Raw genomic sequence first — 19570 nt, 5'->3', positions numbered from 1 at the left:
CCTTCCAAAGAACACCCAGGGCTGATCTCCTTTAGAATGGACTGGTTGGATCTCCTTGCAGTTCAAGGGACACTCAAGAGTCTTCTCCAACACCACAGTTCAAAACCATCAGTTCTTCAGTGCTCAGCTTTCTTCACAGTCCAACTCTCACATCCATACACGACCACAGGAAATACCATAGCCTTGACTAGACGGACCGTTGTTACTGTGCTGTTAATAACATATTGTGCACTTGAAACTTTCTAAGAGGGATCTCAAGCGTTTTTACTACACACAGGAAAAATGGCAGCTAAGGTGATTGATATTAGCTTGATTATAGTAATTATCTCACAATGTATACTTATACCAAACATTGCATCGTACATCTTAAATGTACTTTTATTTGCAAATCATACCTCAATCAAGCTGGAAAAAATGAAGATCCATGCTTCACATTATATATCTTTTGAATAGCGCTGATCTAAGCTAGGACACAGAGTTCTGCTCAAGAAGCTGAGGCCATAGACTTCTGACCAGCTGCAAACCTCATGCCCTGCAGTCCTAGCCATAGACTGACTGGTTTGGGGGAGAATCAAATGGGTTAATGGGCTTCCCAGGTGGCAGCTAGCGGTAAAGAACCCACCTGCCAATGTAAGAGACTTAAGAGACGCAGCTGCATCCCTGGGTGGGGAAGACCCCCGGGGTAGGACAGGGCACCCCACTCCAGTATTGTTGCCTGGAAAGTCCCACGGACAGAGGACCCTGGCCGGCTAGAGTCCATGGGCTCGCAAAGAGTCAGACAGGACTGAAGCGACTTAGCATGCATACAAACGGGTTAATACACATAAAGTGCACGGAAGTCAGTCTATGTGTTAGCTCTTATTATTGTTACTGTTATTTGTATTATTGACCAAGATTTCTAGAACTTCAACTCAGCAGAGAAGCACACCAAGGAGAGTAAGGCTTGGCCCAGCTGGAGAATTCGCATATCACCCATAAAAGGTCAGACTGCAGAGAGCTGAGGACCCTCTGTGATCAGCTGGTCCACTCAGGGCCATGATTTGGAGGAGGTCAGCAAGGCAGTTTCCTCGATGCAGAATTTAAGAGGGGGGGAACCAAGAAAACTCAGGACTCTGGATACATAATATTCAAATGCAATATTTTAAAAAATCCAAGTCAATGTCCCAAACCCACAAATGGTAAATAAAGACAGGAGGGGTGTTGCTGGTCTCCACCACCCCAGGCTCCATGCGGCTCGGTAGCCTTGAGCCAGCCCCACCCCATGACCAGCTCTCGGTCCAGGGCAGAGCGATCCTGGCTACCAGACGGACGGCGCTGTGCCTGGACCGGCAGTCAACCGGCTGCCCTCCAAGAGCGGCCTCCAGAAAGTAGGAATCGGGCCGCGCGGGGCCTGCCGGAACGCCCAGGCTGCCCCGCGGCTCTTCCCAGCGTGCCCCGCGGCCCTTCCCAGCGTGCCCCGCGGCCCTTCCCAGCGTGCCCCGCGGCCGAGTCGCCAGAGCCCCGTTGAGGCCGTTGCAACCTTCGGTCAGCGGGTGGTGCTCACTCGCCGGGAGGCACCACCATGGTATCCCCTTGGCAGGGCTTCGGCTGGACGGCTCAGCTCTTCACCTCCATCAGTACCCTGGACGTCCTGGTGATAGTGGTGTACTTCCTGTTGGTTCTGGGCATCGCGCTGTGGGTGAGTGGGGCCTGGAGTGGGGGGAGGGGAGGGGGGAACCCCAGGCCAGTTCCCGACCCTCCCCTGCCTGCCACCTGGTCCCCCCTCGCCCCCCTCTTGTCGTGCTCCTGCGCAGCCCTTCGCCGGGAACTCTCCAGCCTCCCTGTGCAGCCGATCTTCCAAGGAAGTCCAAGCCCATCTTCCCTACCCACCCGCCCAAATAAACAGGTCAGATGGACCAGTGTGCACGGCCTGGGACCCACGCTGCGTGTAATACGGAGTTGCTGTTGTGACGGTCGCAGTAGTGACCGCTCCCCAGTAGTGGCCACAGGCCCCTACAGGGTCGCTTTGGGTATTGAGGGGTTTAAACGTGGCACATCCGCATAACCAGGCTGTGGGTCACAGATGAGGAAAAACAGGTTTGAGGAGGCTGAGTAACCACAGGGAATGATGGTGTGCAGCTTTGAACCTAGAGCTGCCCCTTCCTGAGGCATGAGGGTAACCATGCAGAGGCCCTAGATGGCAAAACCTCGGAGGTCACGTGTATTTCAGGGCCCTGAGTATTCCACTGAATTTGAATTGAGCGCTTACATACTCGAGTGTAAAGTTCTCTTAATAGGTCGGTCCCGGGTCTGTGGTACTGCCCTCTGCCTGCTAACGTTTCACCTGTTCAGTCACTAAGTCGTGTCCGACTCTTCGTGACGCTGTGGATTACAGCACGCCAAGCTCCTCTCCCTCGGAATTTGCTCCAGTTCATGTCCATTTAGTCAGTGTTGCTGTCTAACCATCGCATCCTCTGCTGCCCCCGCTCCTTTTGCCTTCAGCCTTTCCCAGCATCAAAGTCTTTTCCGAGGCGTCGGCTCCTTGCTTAACTTGTAAGCACTCACAGAGATGTCCCGAAGATATACCCTCAGAGCCAGACAGCAAAAGGTCAGAGGGCAGGGCAGAAGGCTCTGGCTTTGGTCCTGGTATGGCTAAGCTGTTAGCCATCAGACGCCTCTCCCTGGCCTGCTTTATGAGCGGGAGTACCTGGTGGCAATGTCACTCTTTGCTGACTGGGGGTAGATTTCATTCTGGGCCTCTCCCTCCCAGCTGGAGCTTTCCTGCCCGTGTGACCTTTAAGCGGAGTGCTTCATGAGGTTATGAGCAGGATCTTAGTGTGCAGAATCTGACCCTTCCAAGCGGGATTTTTGGGCAGTCTCTTGAGGGCTCACCATGCTGTGTGAGTGGGCAGACAGTAATGGAAATATGGTCTTCATCTTCTTAAGAGAATGTTTTTTATCTCTTCCAAGTGGAAAGAAGTCTGAGATTTATCTAGATCATTCAAATGAATGATTTTTTTTTTTCTAAATTGGCTTCCATTATGAGAAACATTCCAGGTGGCACAGTGCTAAAGATTCTGCCCTGCCAGTGCAGGAGATGCGAGAGATGAGGGTTCGATCCCTGGGTCGGGAAGATCCCCTGGAGTAGGAAATGGCAATCCACTCCAGTATTCTTGCCTGGGAAACCCGCATGGACAGAGGAACCTGGTGGGCTACAGTCCGTGGGGTCACAAAGAGTCGGACATGACTGAGCACACTCGCACGTGAGAAGCACCCTCCTAGGCAGCCTCGGCTGGGCTCCAGGCAGTGGGCACTTGTTTGGGGCCCTTCTTCCAGCTGCCCTTAATTAGGAAGCCCCACCCAGTTTTCTTCTGGGCCCAGCTGGGGGAGGTCTGGCCAAGCTCAGAGGACCTGTGAACCATCTGGACGCTTCCAAAGGAAACCTGCTGTTCCTTTTGTTCCGCTAGGGGCCCAAAAGCATGCGCTGTGGTCCAGAATGCTTCCATCTTTTTCCTTCTCTGTATTGTTATTTTTCCTTTGGTCCTCTTAAAAATTCATATATTGTTTTTAATCACATGTTAATTGTAAGAAGTAAAAAGATTCATTAGCTGTCAGAAGCAGTTACTGCTCTTTCCCCATCCTTCCCCAGCCCCCGAGATCCCCAGGGGCCATGTGTTCCTCCTCCCCTTTCTCAGTGACACACCCCTGAAAGGGAAGTGGGAGCCCACTCTAGTATTGTCTGGAGAACCCATGGGCAGAGGAGCCTGGCAGCCACAGTCCATGGCGTCCCAAAGAGCTGGACATGACTTAGTGCCTAAACAGCACCACAGACACACAGGCAGTTTTTGCATTTTGGTTTTACAAACAGTGTGGTCATGTCATACACAGGACTCTGCAGCTTGCTTCTCCCCATTACCACACGACGTGAAGTGCTCCTGGGCTATAAGTAGAGATCTAGCTCGTGTCTGTATCAGTTGTACGATAGCCAGACAAATGTGTGTGATTCAGCTCTTCCCTACTCACCGACACTGAGGGTATTGCCAGGTTGTAGTTTTTAACGTGTTGTGCTTTTAATCTGTGTAGCATGGATTCCTGAAATCGGAATTGCTACGTAGCACATGGGCACACCCTTGCCCCAAGCTCTCGCTGAACTGGTGTGTTGCTTCTGCTTTGATTTTGGGAAGGAGGTGGGGGCAGGCTGATGAACGGTGATAACAGCTTTGCCTTGCACTTTCTAGACTCCGCCTCCCGTGAAGCTGACCATCTCCTCGCGAGCTTGTTGTCCACTGATTTTCTTCTTCTGTGAATAGCCAGATCATGTGCCCATTTTTGAATTGAGTTGTTCAACCTTGCATTTATCAGCTTGTCTGTCTTTTGAGTTGGCTAATCTGTTTTTCCCAAACTATCATTTTTTAGGCCAGCGGTTCTCAGCTTCAGGACTACTGACGTGTGGGACCAGATAACTCCTTGTTGTGGAGGTCTTTCTTGCGTACTATAGGATGCTTAGAAGCACCCCAAGCCCTACCCCTTCACAGCCAGAAATATCTCCAGACAATGCCAGGTGTCCCTTGGAGGGTGGGGTTGAGAACCCTTGGTCTAGACTGTTACTGGCATCTTTCTGACACTTCAATAAATCAAATACCTCTCCTTTCTTTTACATCTCGATTTCGTTCCTGCTTGCTCAGGAAAGTTTTCCCCACTCCAAGGATATACAAATATTATTCTAAATTTCTTCTAATATTTTATGGATTTTTACAAGTATTTAAATCTCTTGAACATCTGGAATTTGCTTTTGTATATAATGTGATGGAAGACCCGAGCTTTATTTTCTTCTGGTTATTAAGTAAACCACCCTTTTCTTTACTGATAGGAATTGGCCACATTTGCTCCTTTCTGAAATCATCCGTCAGCTTCTGTCCATGAAGCCCCGCAGGGAAAGCTTGTCTTTGTTGCTGGTGTCTTGGGTCCTTTAAGATGCTTAAGGGGGAAAAATTTACATATTTGTTTGTTTGTCTCTGTTATCAATCTCAGCCTGGGATCTTTGAGAAAGTGGTGAATGCACCTTCCACCCCAGCAGCCCTCCTGCCATGGTCAGTGGATCATTCTAGAAGGAGAGCAGGGAGGAAGGAAGGGGCCATGGTCGGTGGATCATTCTAGAAGGAGGGCGGGGAGGAAGGAAGGGGCCATGGTCGTGTGTAACCACGTTCCTCCCAGGACCTCCTCTCTTCCTGTCTGGTTCTTTCTCTAATGGAAAGAGAGAGTGATTTTATTCATCTTAGAACATTTGGTAAATTCCTTCTAAAAATTCTAAGGCACATGTCCCTGCACCCTGCTGAGGCCTGCCTTAGGAAAGGCCAGCTCTGGCATCACAGGCTCTTGATTAGCACTTAGTGGATGGACTAATGAGACTGGGTTCAAGTGCCTGACTTAGAGAGCTTTTCTTTGGTGATGTGAGGGGACTTGGCTATAATGCAGATACTCTGGATGGCTGTCATAAGGTCACTCTTTCCACGGAAATGCGTTTTTGTCAGCCAGCGGTCATCCTTGGGTCCTGCTGCTTTGGGCAGTCCAGGAAAGCCTGGGCTTGTCCCTTGACCATATTCGAGTCTGAGGATCAGAGCTGGGGATCGGAGAAGAGAGCCTCTGGGTACCTGGGGAGGACACCGTAATCTTAGCAGCGTGACTGCCCTCCTGGAAGAAGCTGGGCTGTGTTCGCCTTCTCCATTCCCAGTCGGTTACGGCATTTACACGCCACTCGTCTCCCAGACTCTGATGGGAACCACGGCACTGGTTAACCATTTGGGGCGGGGCGGAGGGGGGGAATGAAGCAATATGGTTTTCACAGGAGTGTAAAGAAATGGGAAAGCCCGTGCAGTCTCACAGCTGGGAGGGACCACGGGCCCTCCTCTAACTCAGTGGGCAGACTTCTGTTCCTAAACAAACAAACAACCCATGCAGTCTCACAGCTGGGAGGGACCACGGGCCCTCCTCTAACTCAGTGGGCAGACTTCTGTTCCTAAACGAACAGACAAAACCAAGAGGGGAATGGGATCTCTGCAGAGGACATTGACCTGTGAACGAAGGTCATCACTGGTTGCTTGGACTCCCCCCACCCCATTTTAAGGTTATCCTGTCGTGCAGCCGTGGGACGGTAGAGGACTTCTTCCTGGCTGGACGGAACCTGGTGTGGTGGCAGGTGAGCAGCCCCCGCGTGGCCCCTGCGGAGCTGCGCGTGCATCTGTTGATGGCTTCTCTGTAGATGCCTTTCACCCCGCATGATTTAAAGTCGCTCCATCAGGAAAGTCACCGCATTCGTAGTTCCCTTAGCTCCCAGGCAGTTTCTTGCATAAGGGCTCCCTTAGCTCTCTAGGTGCCTGGGAGGTGCGGAGCCTTGCTCTGGTCTGGGACCCAGAGCAGATGGAGCGCGTCCTGCTCTCCGAAGTGCACGGAGCAGAGTGGGCGTTGGATGGGACTCCTGTTTTCATTCTCAGAGTTACTGCCTAATGAGTAAACTGTGGCATGGCGCTATTCAAAGGCACTGCAATAAAGAATAGTCTTGCCCCTCCAGCTTTCTCTCTCTCATGCCTCTACTCGGGCAGTGAATGCCCCGTGGGTGTGCGTTGCTCTCATCGGGGCCTCCGTGCGGCTTATTCCTGGGTTGGTGCTCAGGCCTCCTCTTACCTGGCTCCGTGGTGGTGAGACTGACACTCAGGGCCCCCTCCTGCCCCGTGTTGCCTCTGGGCTTCCCACCTTTCCTGCTGCTTCACCAGCCACTCATTCGAGGCCCCCTGGCTGCTTCCTTCCCACCCCCCCTGGCTTCTTAACACTGCAGTTACACTCCACCTGGTGACTTGGCGTTCGAGACCACTTGCTGGAGTGCTGGCAAGCCCCAGCTCGCTGCCAAAACTCCAGTCTTGGGTCCCTCTGCCCATCTGGCCCCTCACTTGAAAGGCCTGCCAGCCACTGCACACGACACGTCCTCTGTGCAGTTGCCCTCCCGCCCCGCCCCGCCGTCTCTCGTCCCTGAAGGGCAGCGTCAGCCCTCTAGCTGCTCAGGCTGACACACGGGGAGTCGCGTCAGAGTCTCCATTCCCTCTCACCCCATCTTCTAGTCCATCAGGAAGTCCTGCGACTCCGTTTAGAAAACAGATTTGAAATCTGACCGCTTCTCATCATCCTTCATGCGGATTCATTGTTAACAGCTTCTCTCTGGACCCCCTCCTGCCACCTACGCTCCTCCACACCCAGCCTCAACAAGGCAGCCAAGGGGTAGGGCATGCCGCCTTACTGCTTCGGCCCTCTGGGGTTTCCTGTGGCCCCCAGAATGCAAGCCAGTCTGTCAGGCTGCAGATGGATGGCCCGCACCTCCTTACCTCCTTGGCCTTGAGAGGTTCGCCGAGCTCCTCCCTCAGGGACTCTGACTCTGCGGCTGCCCTCAGCCCCCCTCGGGAAGGCCAGCCCCGCCCGCCCCGCTGCTCAGCGCTTCCTGGCTGCCTTCCTGCCTTCTCCTTCTCTAGGAGCTCACTGCTTACCACTGGCCGCTGTGCTGCCAGCCATCCCCTGCTTTATTCTGCTTAGACTCTGGTTTAACAGACTGTCAGCTTCATGAGGGCAACGGTCTGTTTACTCACTAATGTCTGCTGCTTGCAATGCTGCCTGGCACATAGTTCGCAGTGGACATTATTTATACTTAATTAATAAATGATGACTTTTTAGCATACCTTTTCATTTAACTGGAGAAGGGAATGGCATCCCACTCCAGTATTCTTGCCTGGAGAATCCCATGGTCAAAGGAGCCTGGCAGGCGTCAGTCCATGGGGTCACAAAGAGTTGGACAGGACTCTGCGACCAACACTTTCATGTAATAATGTCCTGAGGCCTCCCTGAGTCTTTGTAAATGTTGGCAGGTAGATAGACTTTTATACGCAGTTGCACAGTGGTATGTCATATGGACAGTCCACGACTTATGTACCGTATTTTCGGGCAATTTACACTGTGTGTAGTTTTCCATTATTATGATAAAGGTAGCAAGTAACATAGCTACTTGGGTAATTAGGTGCCTCTCCTAAGGTTTCTTTGCCTTCTATTCGTTGCTGCTAAGATGTTTGGCACCTGTATGTTCTCAGTTGTGTATTAACTACACACAACTGTGCATTTTACATTTCGTGATTTTAAAAAACCAACAAACCCCTGTCATAGTTAACGCTCTTGGTATTGAACGCCACTTTATCTTAGGGTAATTTTGTCAGTGCTTTGTTTTTTTGTTTTTACCTAAAAGGCCTTGTTATTTTCAGCCTCTCTTAATTTGGTTTTCAGTGATCTTCTGTCAAACACAGCACAGTATTTGGGTTTGGATTTTTATGGATATCTCTACTCAACTAAAAAGCTATTATTGGTTTAGGAGGGATTTTGTTCATTTTAAATGCCTCTGGGATTTTTTATTTTGAAAGTAACAGATGCTGGCTGTTAAAAAAACACACACAAAGTCAAAATCCAATTATAGAACTTGAAATTTTCTCCCTATTCTATTCCTATAGCAGTGATTCCAGCCCCCAAAAGTAGTTTTTATGCAGGTGCGGCCAGAGTCACACCCGTCTGCATATAAACACGCATGTGCACAAGTGTCTGTGCACACAGTGCGTTTGGATAAGATTCCGTTATAAATGCTGCTTCCCTTGTTTGCGTCACTGGATAGAGCTCCTTTGGTCTTTCCGTAGGCTACCCTGTACTTCGTCATATTCACTGCCTTAGTATTTTAACCATTCCCTTATAGTCAGGTCAGTTGTTAAGTATTTCTAAATTAACCTCAGACAGTGATGAGACTGTACTCCTGCTAATATTTCTGCAGTTGCAAGTAAGAAGTCAGTGGGGTTAGGGCAACATAAGAAGGGCGGTGCGGCTTTTTTCACTTCATCCCTGTTTTTACTTGGCTTCTAATGTATGGTGAGGCTTTAGTATAGAAAAAATACAAATGGGAATTCTGCCCAAGGTGTAATCTCTTTTGAGGAACTGTGAAATTCAGTTTGAGGTCACATTTGTGAAAACTGGTTTTTGGAGTTGGGTAAGAGTTCTGACCTGTAACTGTCTTTTGATTTTCAGATAGGTGCTTTTCTTTTTGCCTCAAATATTGGCACTGGCCACTTTATGGGTCTGGCTGGAAAAGGGGTATCTTCAGGGATCGCTGTTGGGGCCTTCGAGTGGAACGTGAGTAGTGCCTTTGGTGGCAGCGAGCCTCCACTTCTGTCCAGATGAAATTCAGAGAGGCCTGAGTGAATGTGCAAGACTCCTTGGGAAGTCATGGAAGAGAGGAACCAAGCCTTTCATTTCTCAAAAAGATTGTGCTGGTTTTCATTCTCCTTAGTAAAGTAATAGAGAGACAGAGAGTGTTTTTATTCCAGGGACCGTGGGAATACAGCTGGGAGACTAGTCAGGTAGGATCATAGTAACAGACACATGCAAACACAAACATCCGTGTATATACACACAGATACGTGTGTATATGTGTGTGTGTGTATTTGCCTGTATATATACGTTTCCAGTATACAATTGACCCTTGAACAGCACACGTTTTCACTATGTTGGTCCACTTACACACAGTCTTTTCCTGTAAATACAGTACCTGTATTTTCATTTCACAGATCTTTAAATTGACTTAAGTGGGGACAGTTTGTGTTTGATTAGAGATCACCGTATGTGGAATCAAAAGAACTAGGGTTTGAGTCCTGATTCTGTCCAAACTCTTTCAGCTTCACCCTTGGGTGAGTCATTTTTCAGTTTGTTTTTGAGGCAGATTCAGCATTATGCAGATTTTTCCCTATATGGGAGTTGGTCAACTGTACGTTGAGAACAGGGTCAGCTGAGTTCTTTTTCAAGTGATTACTATAAAACTCCTAACTGATCTGTGAATACCAGTTTCAACTATAAAATTTATAAAATGGATTATTTATTTTTAATCTGTGGGATATGGATATATTTGTTGTAGGATGTAGAGTTTGTTCACCTAAATTATAAGTGAATTTATAAGTTTTGGGTTAATTAACATATCTATATAAATCACCTGACCTTTTTTATCAATCAGAAAGCTCCCTCTTTCTGGGTCTCATTCTTTCTCCTGGTAGATTAAAAAAAGAAATAACACTTCTAACAGAGTCAGGTCCAAACCTAAGAAGGAGCCCTGGTCTTTACCACAGTTTACCTCTCAGAATTTACTAGCATCTCCTTATATTCAGCTTACCTCTTCTTTGTAAAGAAAGCTGAAGCAAGTGTATTACTTAATTTCAATAACTTGTGTAAATTTTGATTTAAATTCTGATTTTTTTCAACCTGTCTTTCTTTGTTTAATGATCAATTATCTTTGATCCTATCTAGAGCTAAGGAAACATAAATTTTAATAAATACCTTGAAAATTGACTTAGTTAAACACAACCCCCCGACCCCAAAAAAATTAAGAATGCACCTTTATAGGCAAAGCTCAAGTGCCTGTAAGTTAATTTTGTTCTCCTGGAGGGTCTATTCTTGGGCTGTTGTTTGCAAGGTTCCCAGCAGTGATGCATTTATTGGACTCAAAACAGTCAGAAACCGAGTTTGCCGCCCCTTTAAGAGCCTGGTCGAGATGGGACGCTGACGTGATCGCTCTTCTCTCCTTGGTTTCAGGCTGCGTTCATCCTCTGTGCTCTTGGCTGGGTGTTTTCTCCTGTTTACATGAAGTCTGGGGTGAGTATCCGTGATCAGTTAGCCTGGGCTCTGCAGTATTTTTTCTGACAAATATTATAGTTGTACATAAAAACATTTTAGAGAACAAGTTAAACTTCTCAGTCTTTTGATTCTTGTACTGACATCCCTAAATCCTAAGAAATGCCTGAAATAATATCAGCTGACATGGATAAACAGGAGCCAGTAACTGCTAGTGTTTCATTCTGGACCTTATTCAAGGGTTCCCCTCTGAAGGCTTTTATAGAAAACATTTTAAAACTTTGTTAAAAAATGAGACGTAAATTAATGAAGAGAACAACTCTGTTAACAACTGGAAGACAGCAGCCTAACAATGTTGTTAGAACTAACAGTGTTCAGTTCAGTTCAGTCGCTCAGTCGTGTCCGACTCTTTGCAACCCCATGAATCGCAGCACGCCAGGCCTCCCTGTCCATCACCAACTCCCGGAGTTCACTCAGACTCAGGTCCATCGAGTCCGTGATGCCATCCAGCCATCTCATCCTCTGTCGTCCCCTTCTGCTCCTGCCCCCAATCCCTCCCAGCATCAGAGTCTTTTCCAGTGAGTCAACTCTTCCCATGAGGTGGCCAAAGTACTGGAGTTTCAGCTTTAGCATCATTCCTTCCAAAGAAATCCCAGGGCTGATCTCCTTAGTTCTCCCTAAGTCCAAAAGAGGATGTGTGAGGAACTGGACAGGCTGATTCTGGAGTGTACACGAGAGATAAGGGGACAAAGCTGTGTCAGCGCCTGCCTGAGAGGGGACAGGGAAGAGAGGTCCAGGGCCGACGTCCACAGGGGTGCCTGGAGCGATGCCACCAGCGTGGTAGGCAGAGCTTTCTGTCGGAGAATCCACTTTAGACGGTAACCACAGACGGGGGCCTTTGTGGAAGTACAGGAGTCATGCTTTTGGAAAAGAATATCCAAGGCTGGATGCACTGAAGAGGGTGAGACGGGCAGGTCCACTTGACCCATGTCACCAGCCCCGACCCCAAGGTGGCACAGCTCTGTGCCGAGAGAGAGCGGCTCAGCCTGAGACTTCTCCCATGAGGGGAGGGAGCGCGTGGATGTGCTCAGCTGCACTGGCCATGCGGCGCGCTGCCAGGAGGGCCTACTTGGCTCTCCCTCCCTCCAGAATGCGCAGTGTGCTGTGTGCCCAGGGCTCTCAGACGGCATCAGAGGAGCACAAAGCCCCCTCACGGACTCTTACCAGGAAGACTGCCAGCGAGCTGCTGGGGGCTCCTCACCTGCAGATCTCCCCAGCTGCCCACAGACACCCCTACCGTGCTGCGTGCATCACCCGCGTATGCCTCCACCCGTCAGCCAGCTCCCTCTGCTTATCCCCAGTGGCAGTGTGCTGAGCCCCGGCGGAAAGCTGGTGGCACGTGCAGAAAACCAGCCTGACCTGTGGAGCTGGGAAAGCCACAGAGGAGCGCTCAGCCCACCCTCGGGAAGGCTGTCAGCACACAGCCTGGCTTTGTAGGATCAAGGAGGGCGTGAGAAGCCAGTGCGTCCACAGACAAGGTCTGAGGAAGTCTCAGAAGCCCTAGCAGGACTGATGGGAGGTGTCTCTCTCCAGAAGCAGTCAGGGGAACGAGCTGCTGACCACTGCCTCAGTGCAGAGACAGCAGCAGAAGGCTACAGGGAACAGGAGCGATCAAGAGCACGTGACGGCACCCGAGGAGTCCGATAGCCTAACACTGACGGACCCCAAAGACCTGCCCCATAGAGAGCTCAAGATGGTCGTCTGAAGGCAACTCAGTGAGCCACAAGAAAGCACAGAAAGACAGTTCAGCAGGATCAAGAAAACAGCACATAAAGGAAATTCGCTCAACAGAGAGAAGAATCATAAAAATAACCAAATAGAAATTCTGGACTGAAGATTGCAGTGAATGAAGTGAAAACTGCAGTTGGAAGCATCTACAGCAGACTTAGCAAAGCAGAAGAAAGATTCTGTGCGCTCAGCGACCGGCCATTTGAAATTATCCGGTCAAGGGGAAGCAGCTTCCCAAGAGGCTCAGTGGCAAAGAATCTGCCTGCCAGTGCCAGAGACACAGGAGGTGTGGGTTCCATCCCTGGGTCAGGAAGATCCCCTGGAGGGGGAAATAGCAACCCACTTCAGTATTCTTGCCTGGGAAATCCCGTAGACAGAGGAGCCTGGCAAGACTGCAGTCCCTGGGGTCACAGAGTCAGACACGACTTGGCAACTGAGAACGCACACTCAGTCAGAGGAGAGCGAAGGGAAGGGAATGAAAACTGTGAAGAAAGCCCCTGTGAACGATGGGACGCCATCACAGAAACAGTCAGCATGCTCCTGGAGCCCCAGGAGAAGAGAGGCAGAAGCAGGCGGAAAGGCTGCTTACAGACTGAGAACTTCCCGAATCTAAGCAAAGACTTGACTCACCAAGATCATGACGGTCATAGGTGCCCCCTGCATTTTAACCCCAAACATCATTTGAAGAAATAATACCTGGAAATATCTCCTCTGGTGAAAATGTTAATTTACAGATTCAGCAGCTTAACCAACACCAGATAGAGTAAACAGAAAGGAAACTACACGTAGGGGCACGGCATAGTGAAGATGCTGAAGCAGAGACGAAGGGGACACTGAAACCGGCGAGGGAAAACCACAGCAGTGCCCGCAGGGGGGCAGCGACACGCTCGATAGACGCCTTCCGCTCAGAACAGCGGAGGCCGGAAAACAGCAGAGTGACGCAGTCAGGTGCCGAAAGGAAGAAAAAGCTGTCAACCCCAAATTCTGTGCCCAGCAGGTTCAGTGGTTAGGACTATATGCTTTCCTTGCCCAGGGGCCAGGTTCAGTCCCTGGTCTGGGAACTAAGATTCTGTAAGTTGTGTGGTCAAAATAAAAGTGAAGATGAAATATGTACAAATATTGAAACATTATGTTGCACACTTGAAACCCATATAAGGTTATATGTCATTTACACATCAATTTAAAAAAGAACCATTGCCTGTATATTTTTGAGATTAGTTGTTTGTCAGTTGCTTCATTTGCTATTATTTTCTCCCATTCAGAAGGCTGTCTTTTCACCTTGCTTATAGTTTCCTTTGTTGTGCAGAAGCTTTTAATTTTAATTAGATCCCATTTGTTTATTTTTGCTTTTATTTCCAGAATTCTGGGAGGTGGATCATAGAGGATCCTGCTGTGATTTATGTCGGAGAGTGTTTTGCCTATGTTCTCCTCTAGGAGTTTTATAGTTTCTGGTCTTACATTTAGATCTTTAATCCATTTTGAGTTTATTTTTGTGTGCGGTGTTAGAAAGTGATCTAGCTTCATTCTTTTACAAGTGGTTGACCAGTTTTCCCAGCACCACTTGTTAAAGAGATTGTCTTTACTCCATTGTATATTCTTGCCTCCTTTGTCAAAGATAAGGTGTCCATATGTGTGTGGATTTATCTCTGGGCTTTCTATTTTGTTCCATTGATCTATATGTCTGTCTTTGTGCCAGTACCATACTGTCTTGATGACTGTGGCTTTGTAGTAGAGCCTGAAGTCAGGCAAGTTGATTCCTCCAGTTCCATTCTTCTTTCTCAAGATTGCTTTGGCTATTTGAGGTTTTTTGTATTTCCATATAAATCTTGAAATTATTTGTTCTAGTTCTGTGAAAACTATCGCTGGTAGCTTGATAGAGATTGCATTGAATTTGTAAATTGCTTTGGGTAGTATACTCATTTTCTCTATATTGATTCTTCCAATCCATGAACATGGTATATTTCTCCATCTATTAGTGTCCTCTTTGATTTCTTTCATCAGTGTTTTATAGTTTTCTATATATAGGTCTTTAGTTTCTTTGGGTAGATATATTCCTAAGTATTTTATTCTTTTCGTTGCAATGGTGAATGGAATTATTTCCTTAATTTCTTTTTCTACTTTCTCATTATTAGTGTATAGGAATGCAAGGGATTTCTGTGTGTTGATTTTATATCCTGCAACTTTACTATATTCATTGATTAGCTCTAGTAATTTTCTGGTGGAGTCTTTTCCAGAAAAATAAACAACCCAATCAAAAAGTGGGCCAAAGAACTAAATAGACATTTCTCCAAAGAAGACATACGGATGGCTAACAAACACATGAAAAGATGCTCAACATCACTCATTATTAGAGAAATGCAAATCAAAACCACAATGAGGTACCACTTCACACCAGTCAGAATGGCTGCGATCCAAAAATCTGCAAGCAATAAATGCTGGAGAGGGTGTGGAGGAAAGGGAACCCTCCTACACTGTTGGTGGGAATGGAAACTAGTACAACCACTATGGAAAACAGTGTGGAGATTCCTTAAAAAAATTGCAAATAGAACTGCCATATGACCCAACAATCCCACTGCTGGGCAGACACACCGAGGAAACCAGAATTGAAAGAGACACATGTACCCCAATGTTCATCGCAGCACTGTTTATAATAGCCAGGACATGGAAACAACCTAGATGTCCATCAGCAGATGAATGGATAAGAAAGCTGTGGTACATATACACAGTAGAGTATTACTCAGCCATTAAAAAGAATACATTTGAATCAGTTCTGATAAGATGGATGAAACTGGAGCCGATTATACAGTGTGAAGTAAGCCAGAAAGAAAAACACCAATACAGTATACTAACACATATATATGGAATTTAGAAAGATGGCAGTGATGACCCTGTATGCAAGACAGCAAAAAAGACACAGATGTGTATAGCAGACTTTTGGACTCAGAGGGAGAGGGAGAGGGTGGGATGATTTGGGAGAATGGCATTGAAACATGTATACTATCATGTAAGAATCGAATTGCCAGTCTATGTCTGATGCAGGATACAGCATGCTTGGGGCTGGTGCATGGGGATGACCCAGAGGGATGTTGTGGGGAGGGAGGTGGGAGGGGGGTTCATGTTTGGGATCGCATGTACACCCGTGGTGGATTCATGTCAATGTATGGCAAAACCAATACAGTATTGTAAAGTAAAGTAAAAATTAAAAAAAAAAAAAGAATCATTGCAAGGAAAATAATGAAGGTTATTGGTTTCTTACACAAACCGTAAGGGGAGAAATTGATATATTGGACTTCAAAGAATAATTTTAAACTTTAACTCTTTGAAAGAGATTTTTAAGAAAATGAGAAGTCATGACTGTGGAGGAATATTTATAGAACATGTTCCTCGTGCGAAGAGCTGACTCACCGGAAAAGACCCTGAGGCTGCGAGGGATCGGGGGCGGGAGGAGAAGGGGACTACAGGGCGTGAGATGGCTGGAGGGCATCACCGACTCGATGGACATGGGTTTGGGTGGACTCCTGGAGTTGGTGATGGACAGGGAGGCCTGGCGTGCTGCGGTTCATGGGGTCGCAAAGAGTCGGACGCAACTGATCGACTGAACTGAACTGAGATGATTCATAATGAAACACATGTCCTGAATATACACATTTTTTAAAAAAACTCATAATTTATAACAAGACAGCATTTCACCATACATTTCGCCTTACAAATGACAGATAATGACATGGAAGGATGTTCACGCTCGCTGATTGTTAGGGAAATGCTACTTAGGATCCCACATAGACACAGTGAACCGCTGAGAGAAAGAGGGCTGATGTGTCGAGAGCAGAAGAGGCTGTGGAGCTTCGGGGACCCCCTGGCTTTCCAGAGAGAGCGCTAGGGTGGCAGTTTCTTGCCCAGTTACGCCTTAGGACCCAGCTGCTCTGTTCCTGAGTGTGGCACTTCCCCCCAACCCCAGAGACCTGGAGGTCAGGTCCACCCCCAGACTGTACGGGAAGTTCTGGTCTGATGGGCGAGCCTAGAAATACCCTGAACCGTGGGGGGACGGACAGACAGCCCGCAGCATGGTACTCGGTGGCCCTGAGGAGGCAGGTGCCAGCGCGCTGACCTACAGGGCGTGGCGGCAGGGGAAAGTAGCTGGACAGGATTTGCGCTCCAGGGAAGGTGAGCTGGATATCCAGGATCAGGGGTGCAGAGGGTCCCAGACACACACCCTTGGGGGCTTTGAGGGGCATTGGAAACGCCTTATATCTTGAGTGTCGTGGTGACCACACAACCGTGTACATTTACCCAAACTCCTCAGATTTTAAAATGGAATCAGTTTAACTGTGTGTAAACCATGCCTCATAAGACTTAAGCATTTGAAATACCTGTGGAGAGGGCATGAAAATCGTGAAAGGCTTGGTTTGCCTTGCAGTCTAACGCTTGAAATTAGATTGCGACTGGACTGTGACGTCTTTTGAGATGGGTCTTTAAAGCAGAAATTGAGTTAGCATGAGGTCGTGAGGGTGGGTCCTAATTCAGCATGACTTTATGAGAAGAGGACGTTGGACACAGATGCGTACAGAGGGGCGGCTGGGCAGACGCGGGGAGGCGCCTCCGCCAGCTGAGGGCAGGGGCCGGGCCTGTCCTTCCTCGTGGCCCAGGGGAACTGGCCCCTGACACCACGCTTCCGGCCCTGGGGCTGCACGGCAGTGTGTCTCTCTGGGAGCCGCTGCGCCATACCTGTGCTGGCGGCCCTGGGTGTGGGGCGGCTTGGGGCTGACTGGGAAAGTCAGCGGAGTGCGTCAGGCGTGATTGAGGACCAGGCGGAGGGGAAACGAGTAGAAGCTGCGGGTGTCACACCCCCAGCCAGGGCTGCAGGGAGCAGCCGGGACGCACACGTCTGAAGCAGAGGGGTGAGCGCATAGGAGGACACTCATTGCCGGGGGTGCCTTTACCTCCGTGAGCCGCTGTGCTTGGGGCCAGGCGTCTGCTGAGCGAGGGGGATGCTGCTGCCCCTGGGGACACGCAGCGTGAGGTGGTGGAGGCCGCAACGAGCAGGATGGTTCTGGACACTCGCACGCACACCAGCAGTGCGAGCACCGAGGGCCGGGAGAGCTGTGGAGTCCGGTCGTGTGTGTCTCTCAACAACGTGGTATATTTGTAGTATCTGATAAAACATTTGATTTTGCTGTGTGATTATTTCACGAAAGTCATTTGTCATCATAGACAACGTCATTACTTCCGCTTTCCAAAGACTTGACGGTAGCTAGATTCCAAGCTTCTCGAAGACAGCAGTATCGCCTCCTCCCTGATACCCCGCGCCTTAGCAGGCGTTCATGTAGAGCACCCGAGACTCCTGGGCTGTGTCTCCGTGCCCGCCAGCACTCTGTGAGCCCTCTGCCTCACACGGGCTTCCCTCACTGTTCTTCAGGTAGTGACGCTGCCCAGCTACTTGAGGAAGAGGTTTGGCGGCTGCCGGATCCAGCTCCTCCTCTCAGTTCTGCACTTGCTCATCTGTATCTTCAGTAAGATCTCGGTGAGTTGTGTGGAGGCGAGTCCACGGAAGGGAACAGAAAAATCGATAGGCAGGACCGGGTGTGCCCCAGGAGTTTACTCTGGGGCTGCCTAAGTTACATGTCAGCCTCCACTATCTAAATTAAAGCAGAGAGAAAATAGCTAATACACAAGGTAAATGGCAGAGCACCTCCTCTGCCTCCCGAGCCTGTGTCCCCAGAGAACCTTGGGCTTGTCACCCGGAGGCGCCCCTCCCCTCCTTCAACCAGTCCACGTCCGTCCACCCTCACAGAGACCGGAACCCCCAGCCGTGAGCTGTGAGGCCTTCCGGGCCAGACCCTGCCTCTGACGTGGTCCCCTTCCCGTACTGGTTTTCAGATCCTACGAGCTTATTTCCACTTGAAGCCTCTGACACCTGCTCTGCACCATGTCTGGAATGTTCTTCCCCCAGACCTTTCCAGCTTCACCTCCCTGGAGCGGCCTCCCTTGGGGGCCCCCGTCCGTTCTCCTGTTTCTGTTTCTTAATACATGCCACCACAGGAGAAGATTGGTCTGTTTCCTTCCTTCCCGTCTGTCTTCACTCCAGGATGAGCTTCTTGAGCCCCTAGGCCTTGCCTGGCTTGCTCCCTTTCTTCCCAGCCAGCTCTGGGGCCGGAAGCTTGCTGAGAACACGGTTGGCACAGAAACACTGAGAGAAGTGCTCTTTGAGTGGCTGAATGAGTGTCGCTCACCACACTGCGTGAAGACTGCCTATCTGGTGGTCTGCCCCCCTCCTTAGGAGGGAGTCCCCCTTGAGGCCTGGCTGAGTTCGGTAACCCTAGGGCCCTCTGAACCCTGCCAAGTGTCCACCGTGTGTGCACGGATATGTTGGGAAGGCCTCTGCTGATCGTGCCCCTGGGGGTGGTGACCAGAGGGGCAAGCAGCAGGTTACCCAGCAAGTGGAGTGCACACGCTGCGGGGTCAGCGAAAGCGCAGCCCACGCTCAGCAGAGCCACCCGCAGGCCGTCAGCCGAGGGGTCTACTGTGTACAGCACCTGAGCTAAAAATGGTCGTAAAAACCAGAAACAGCCTATGTCTCGCAAAGCCCACAGCGTTCAGCATCTTCCCTTTACAGAAAAAGCTTGCCAGTCCTAGGAAGCTGTCCACTCTGCCTGCCCCCCTGGTGGAACTGCGAAAGAAGCCCGCTCTCTGAGCACGCTCCCCGCTCTGGGGCTCCAATCAGGAAGAGGCTAAGTTGCATTAACTGGATTAGCCCAAGCCTTAAAAGTGCTGACCTTGGCTGAACTCACAGCCAGCAGCCACGCCGCCCAGCGGAACGTGGAGAGGCCCCCTCGTGTCCGCTGGGGAGGCAGTGGGCCTGATGGCTGGAGAAGGCCTCAGATCAGGGTCTTCCTGGGAAGCGGAGGTGCAGCCACTGCCTCTGGGCTCATTTCAGGTGGAGATCTGCACGGGCGCCGTGTTCATGAGGCTGGTGCTGGGGCTGGATGTTTACCTGGCCTCCGTGGTTCTGCTGTCAGTTACCGGCATATACTCCATCACAGGTGAGGTCATTCGAACCCCACAGGTGTTGGTATTGAACAAACCTCTGCTTAGTGGAGACCCAAAGGCAGTG

General features: G+C 49.5%; 1 protein-coding gene across 1 annotated transcript in view; it reads left to right on the top strand.

Moving 5' to 3' along the window:
* Positions 1-1561: 1561 nt before the first annotated feature.
* Positions 1562-19570, top strand: part of LOC138093592 (sodium/glucose cotransporter 1-like) — a 46860-nt gene continuing 28851 nt past the window's right edge. Inside the window, exons 1-6 of the mRNA XM_068989639.1 lie at positions 1562-1678; positions 6104-6175; positions 9079-9183; positions 10633-10692; positions 17876-17980; positions 19394-19499. Coding sequence (XP_068845740.1) covers positions 1562-1678; positions 6104-6175; positions 9079-9183; positions 10633-10692; positions 17876-17980; positions 19394-19499 — 565 coding nt within the window. The remainder of the gene's footprint in view (positions 1679-6103; positions 6176-9078; positions 9184-10632; positions 10693-17875; positions 17981-19393; positions 19500-19570) is intronic.

This window comes from Capricornis sumatraensis, chromosome 17, assembly GCF_032405125.1.
Source record: "Capricornis sumatraensis isolate serow.1 chromosome 17, serow.2, whole genome shotgun sequence".
Taxonomy (NCBI): domain Eukaryota; kingdom Metazoa; phylum Chordata; class Mammalia; order Artiodactyla; family Bovidae; genus Capricornis; species Capricornis sumatraensis.
The sequence above is the reverse complement of the archived record's forward strand: the minus strand, read 5'-3'. Positions and strand labels throughout refer to the sequence as shown.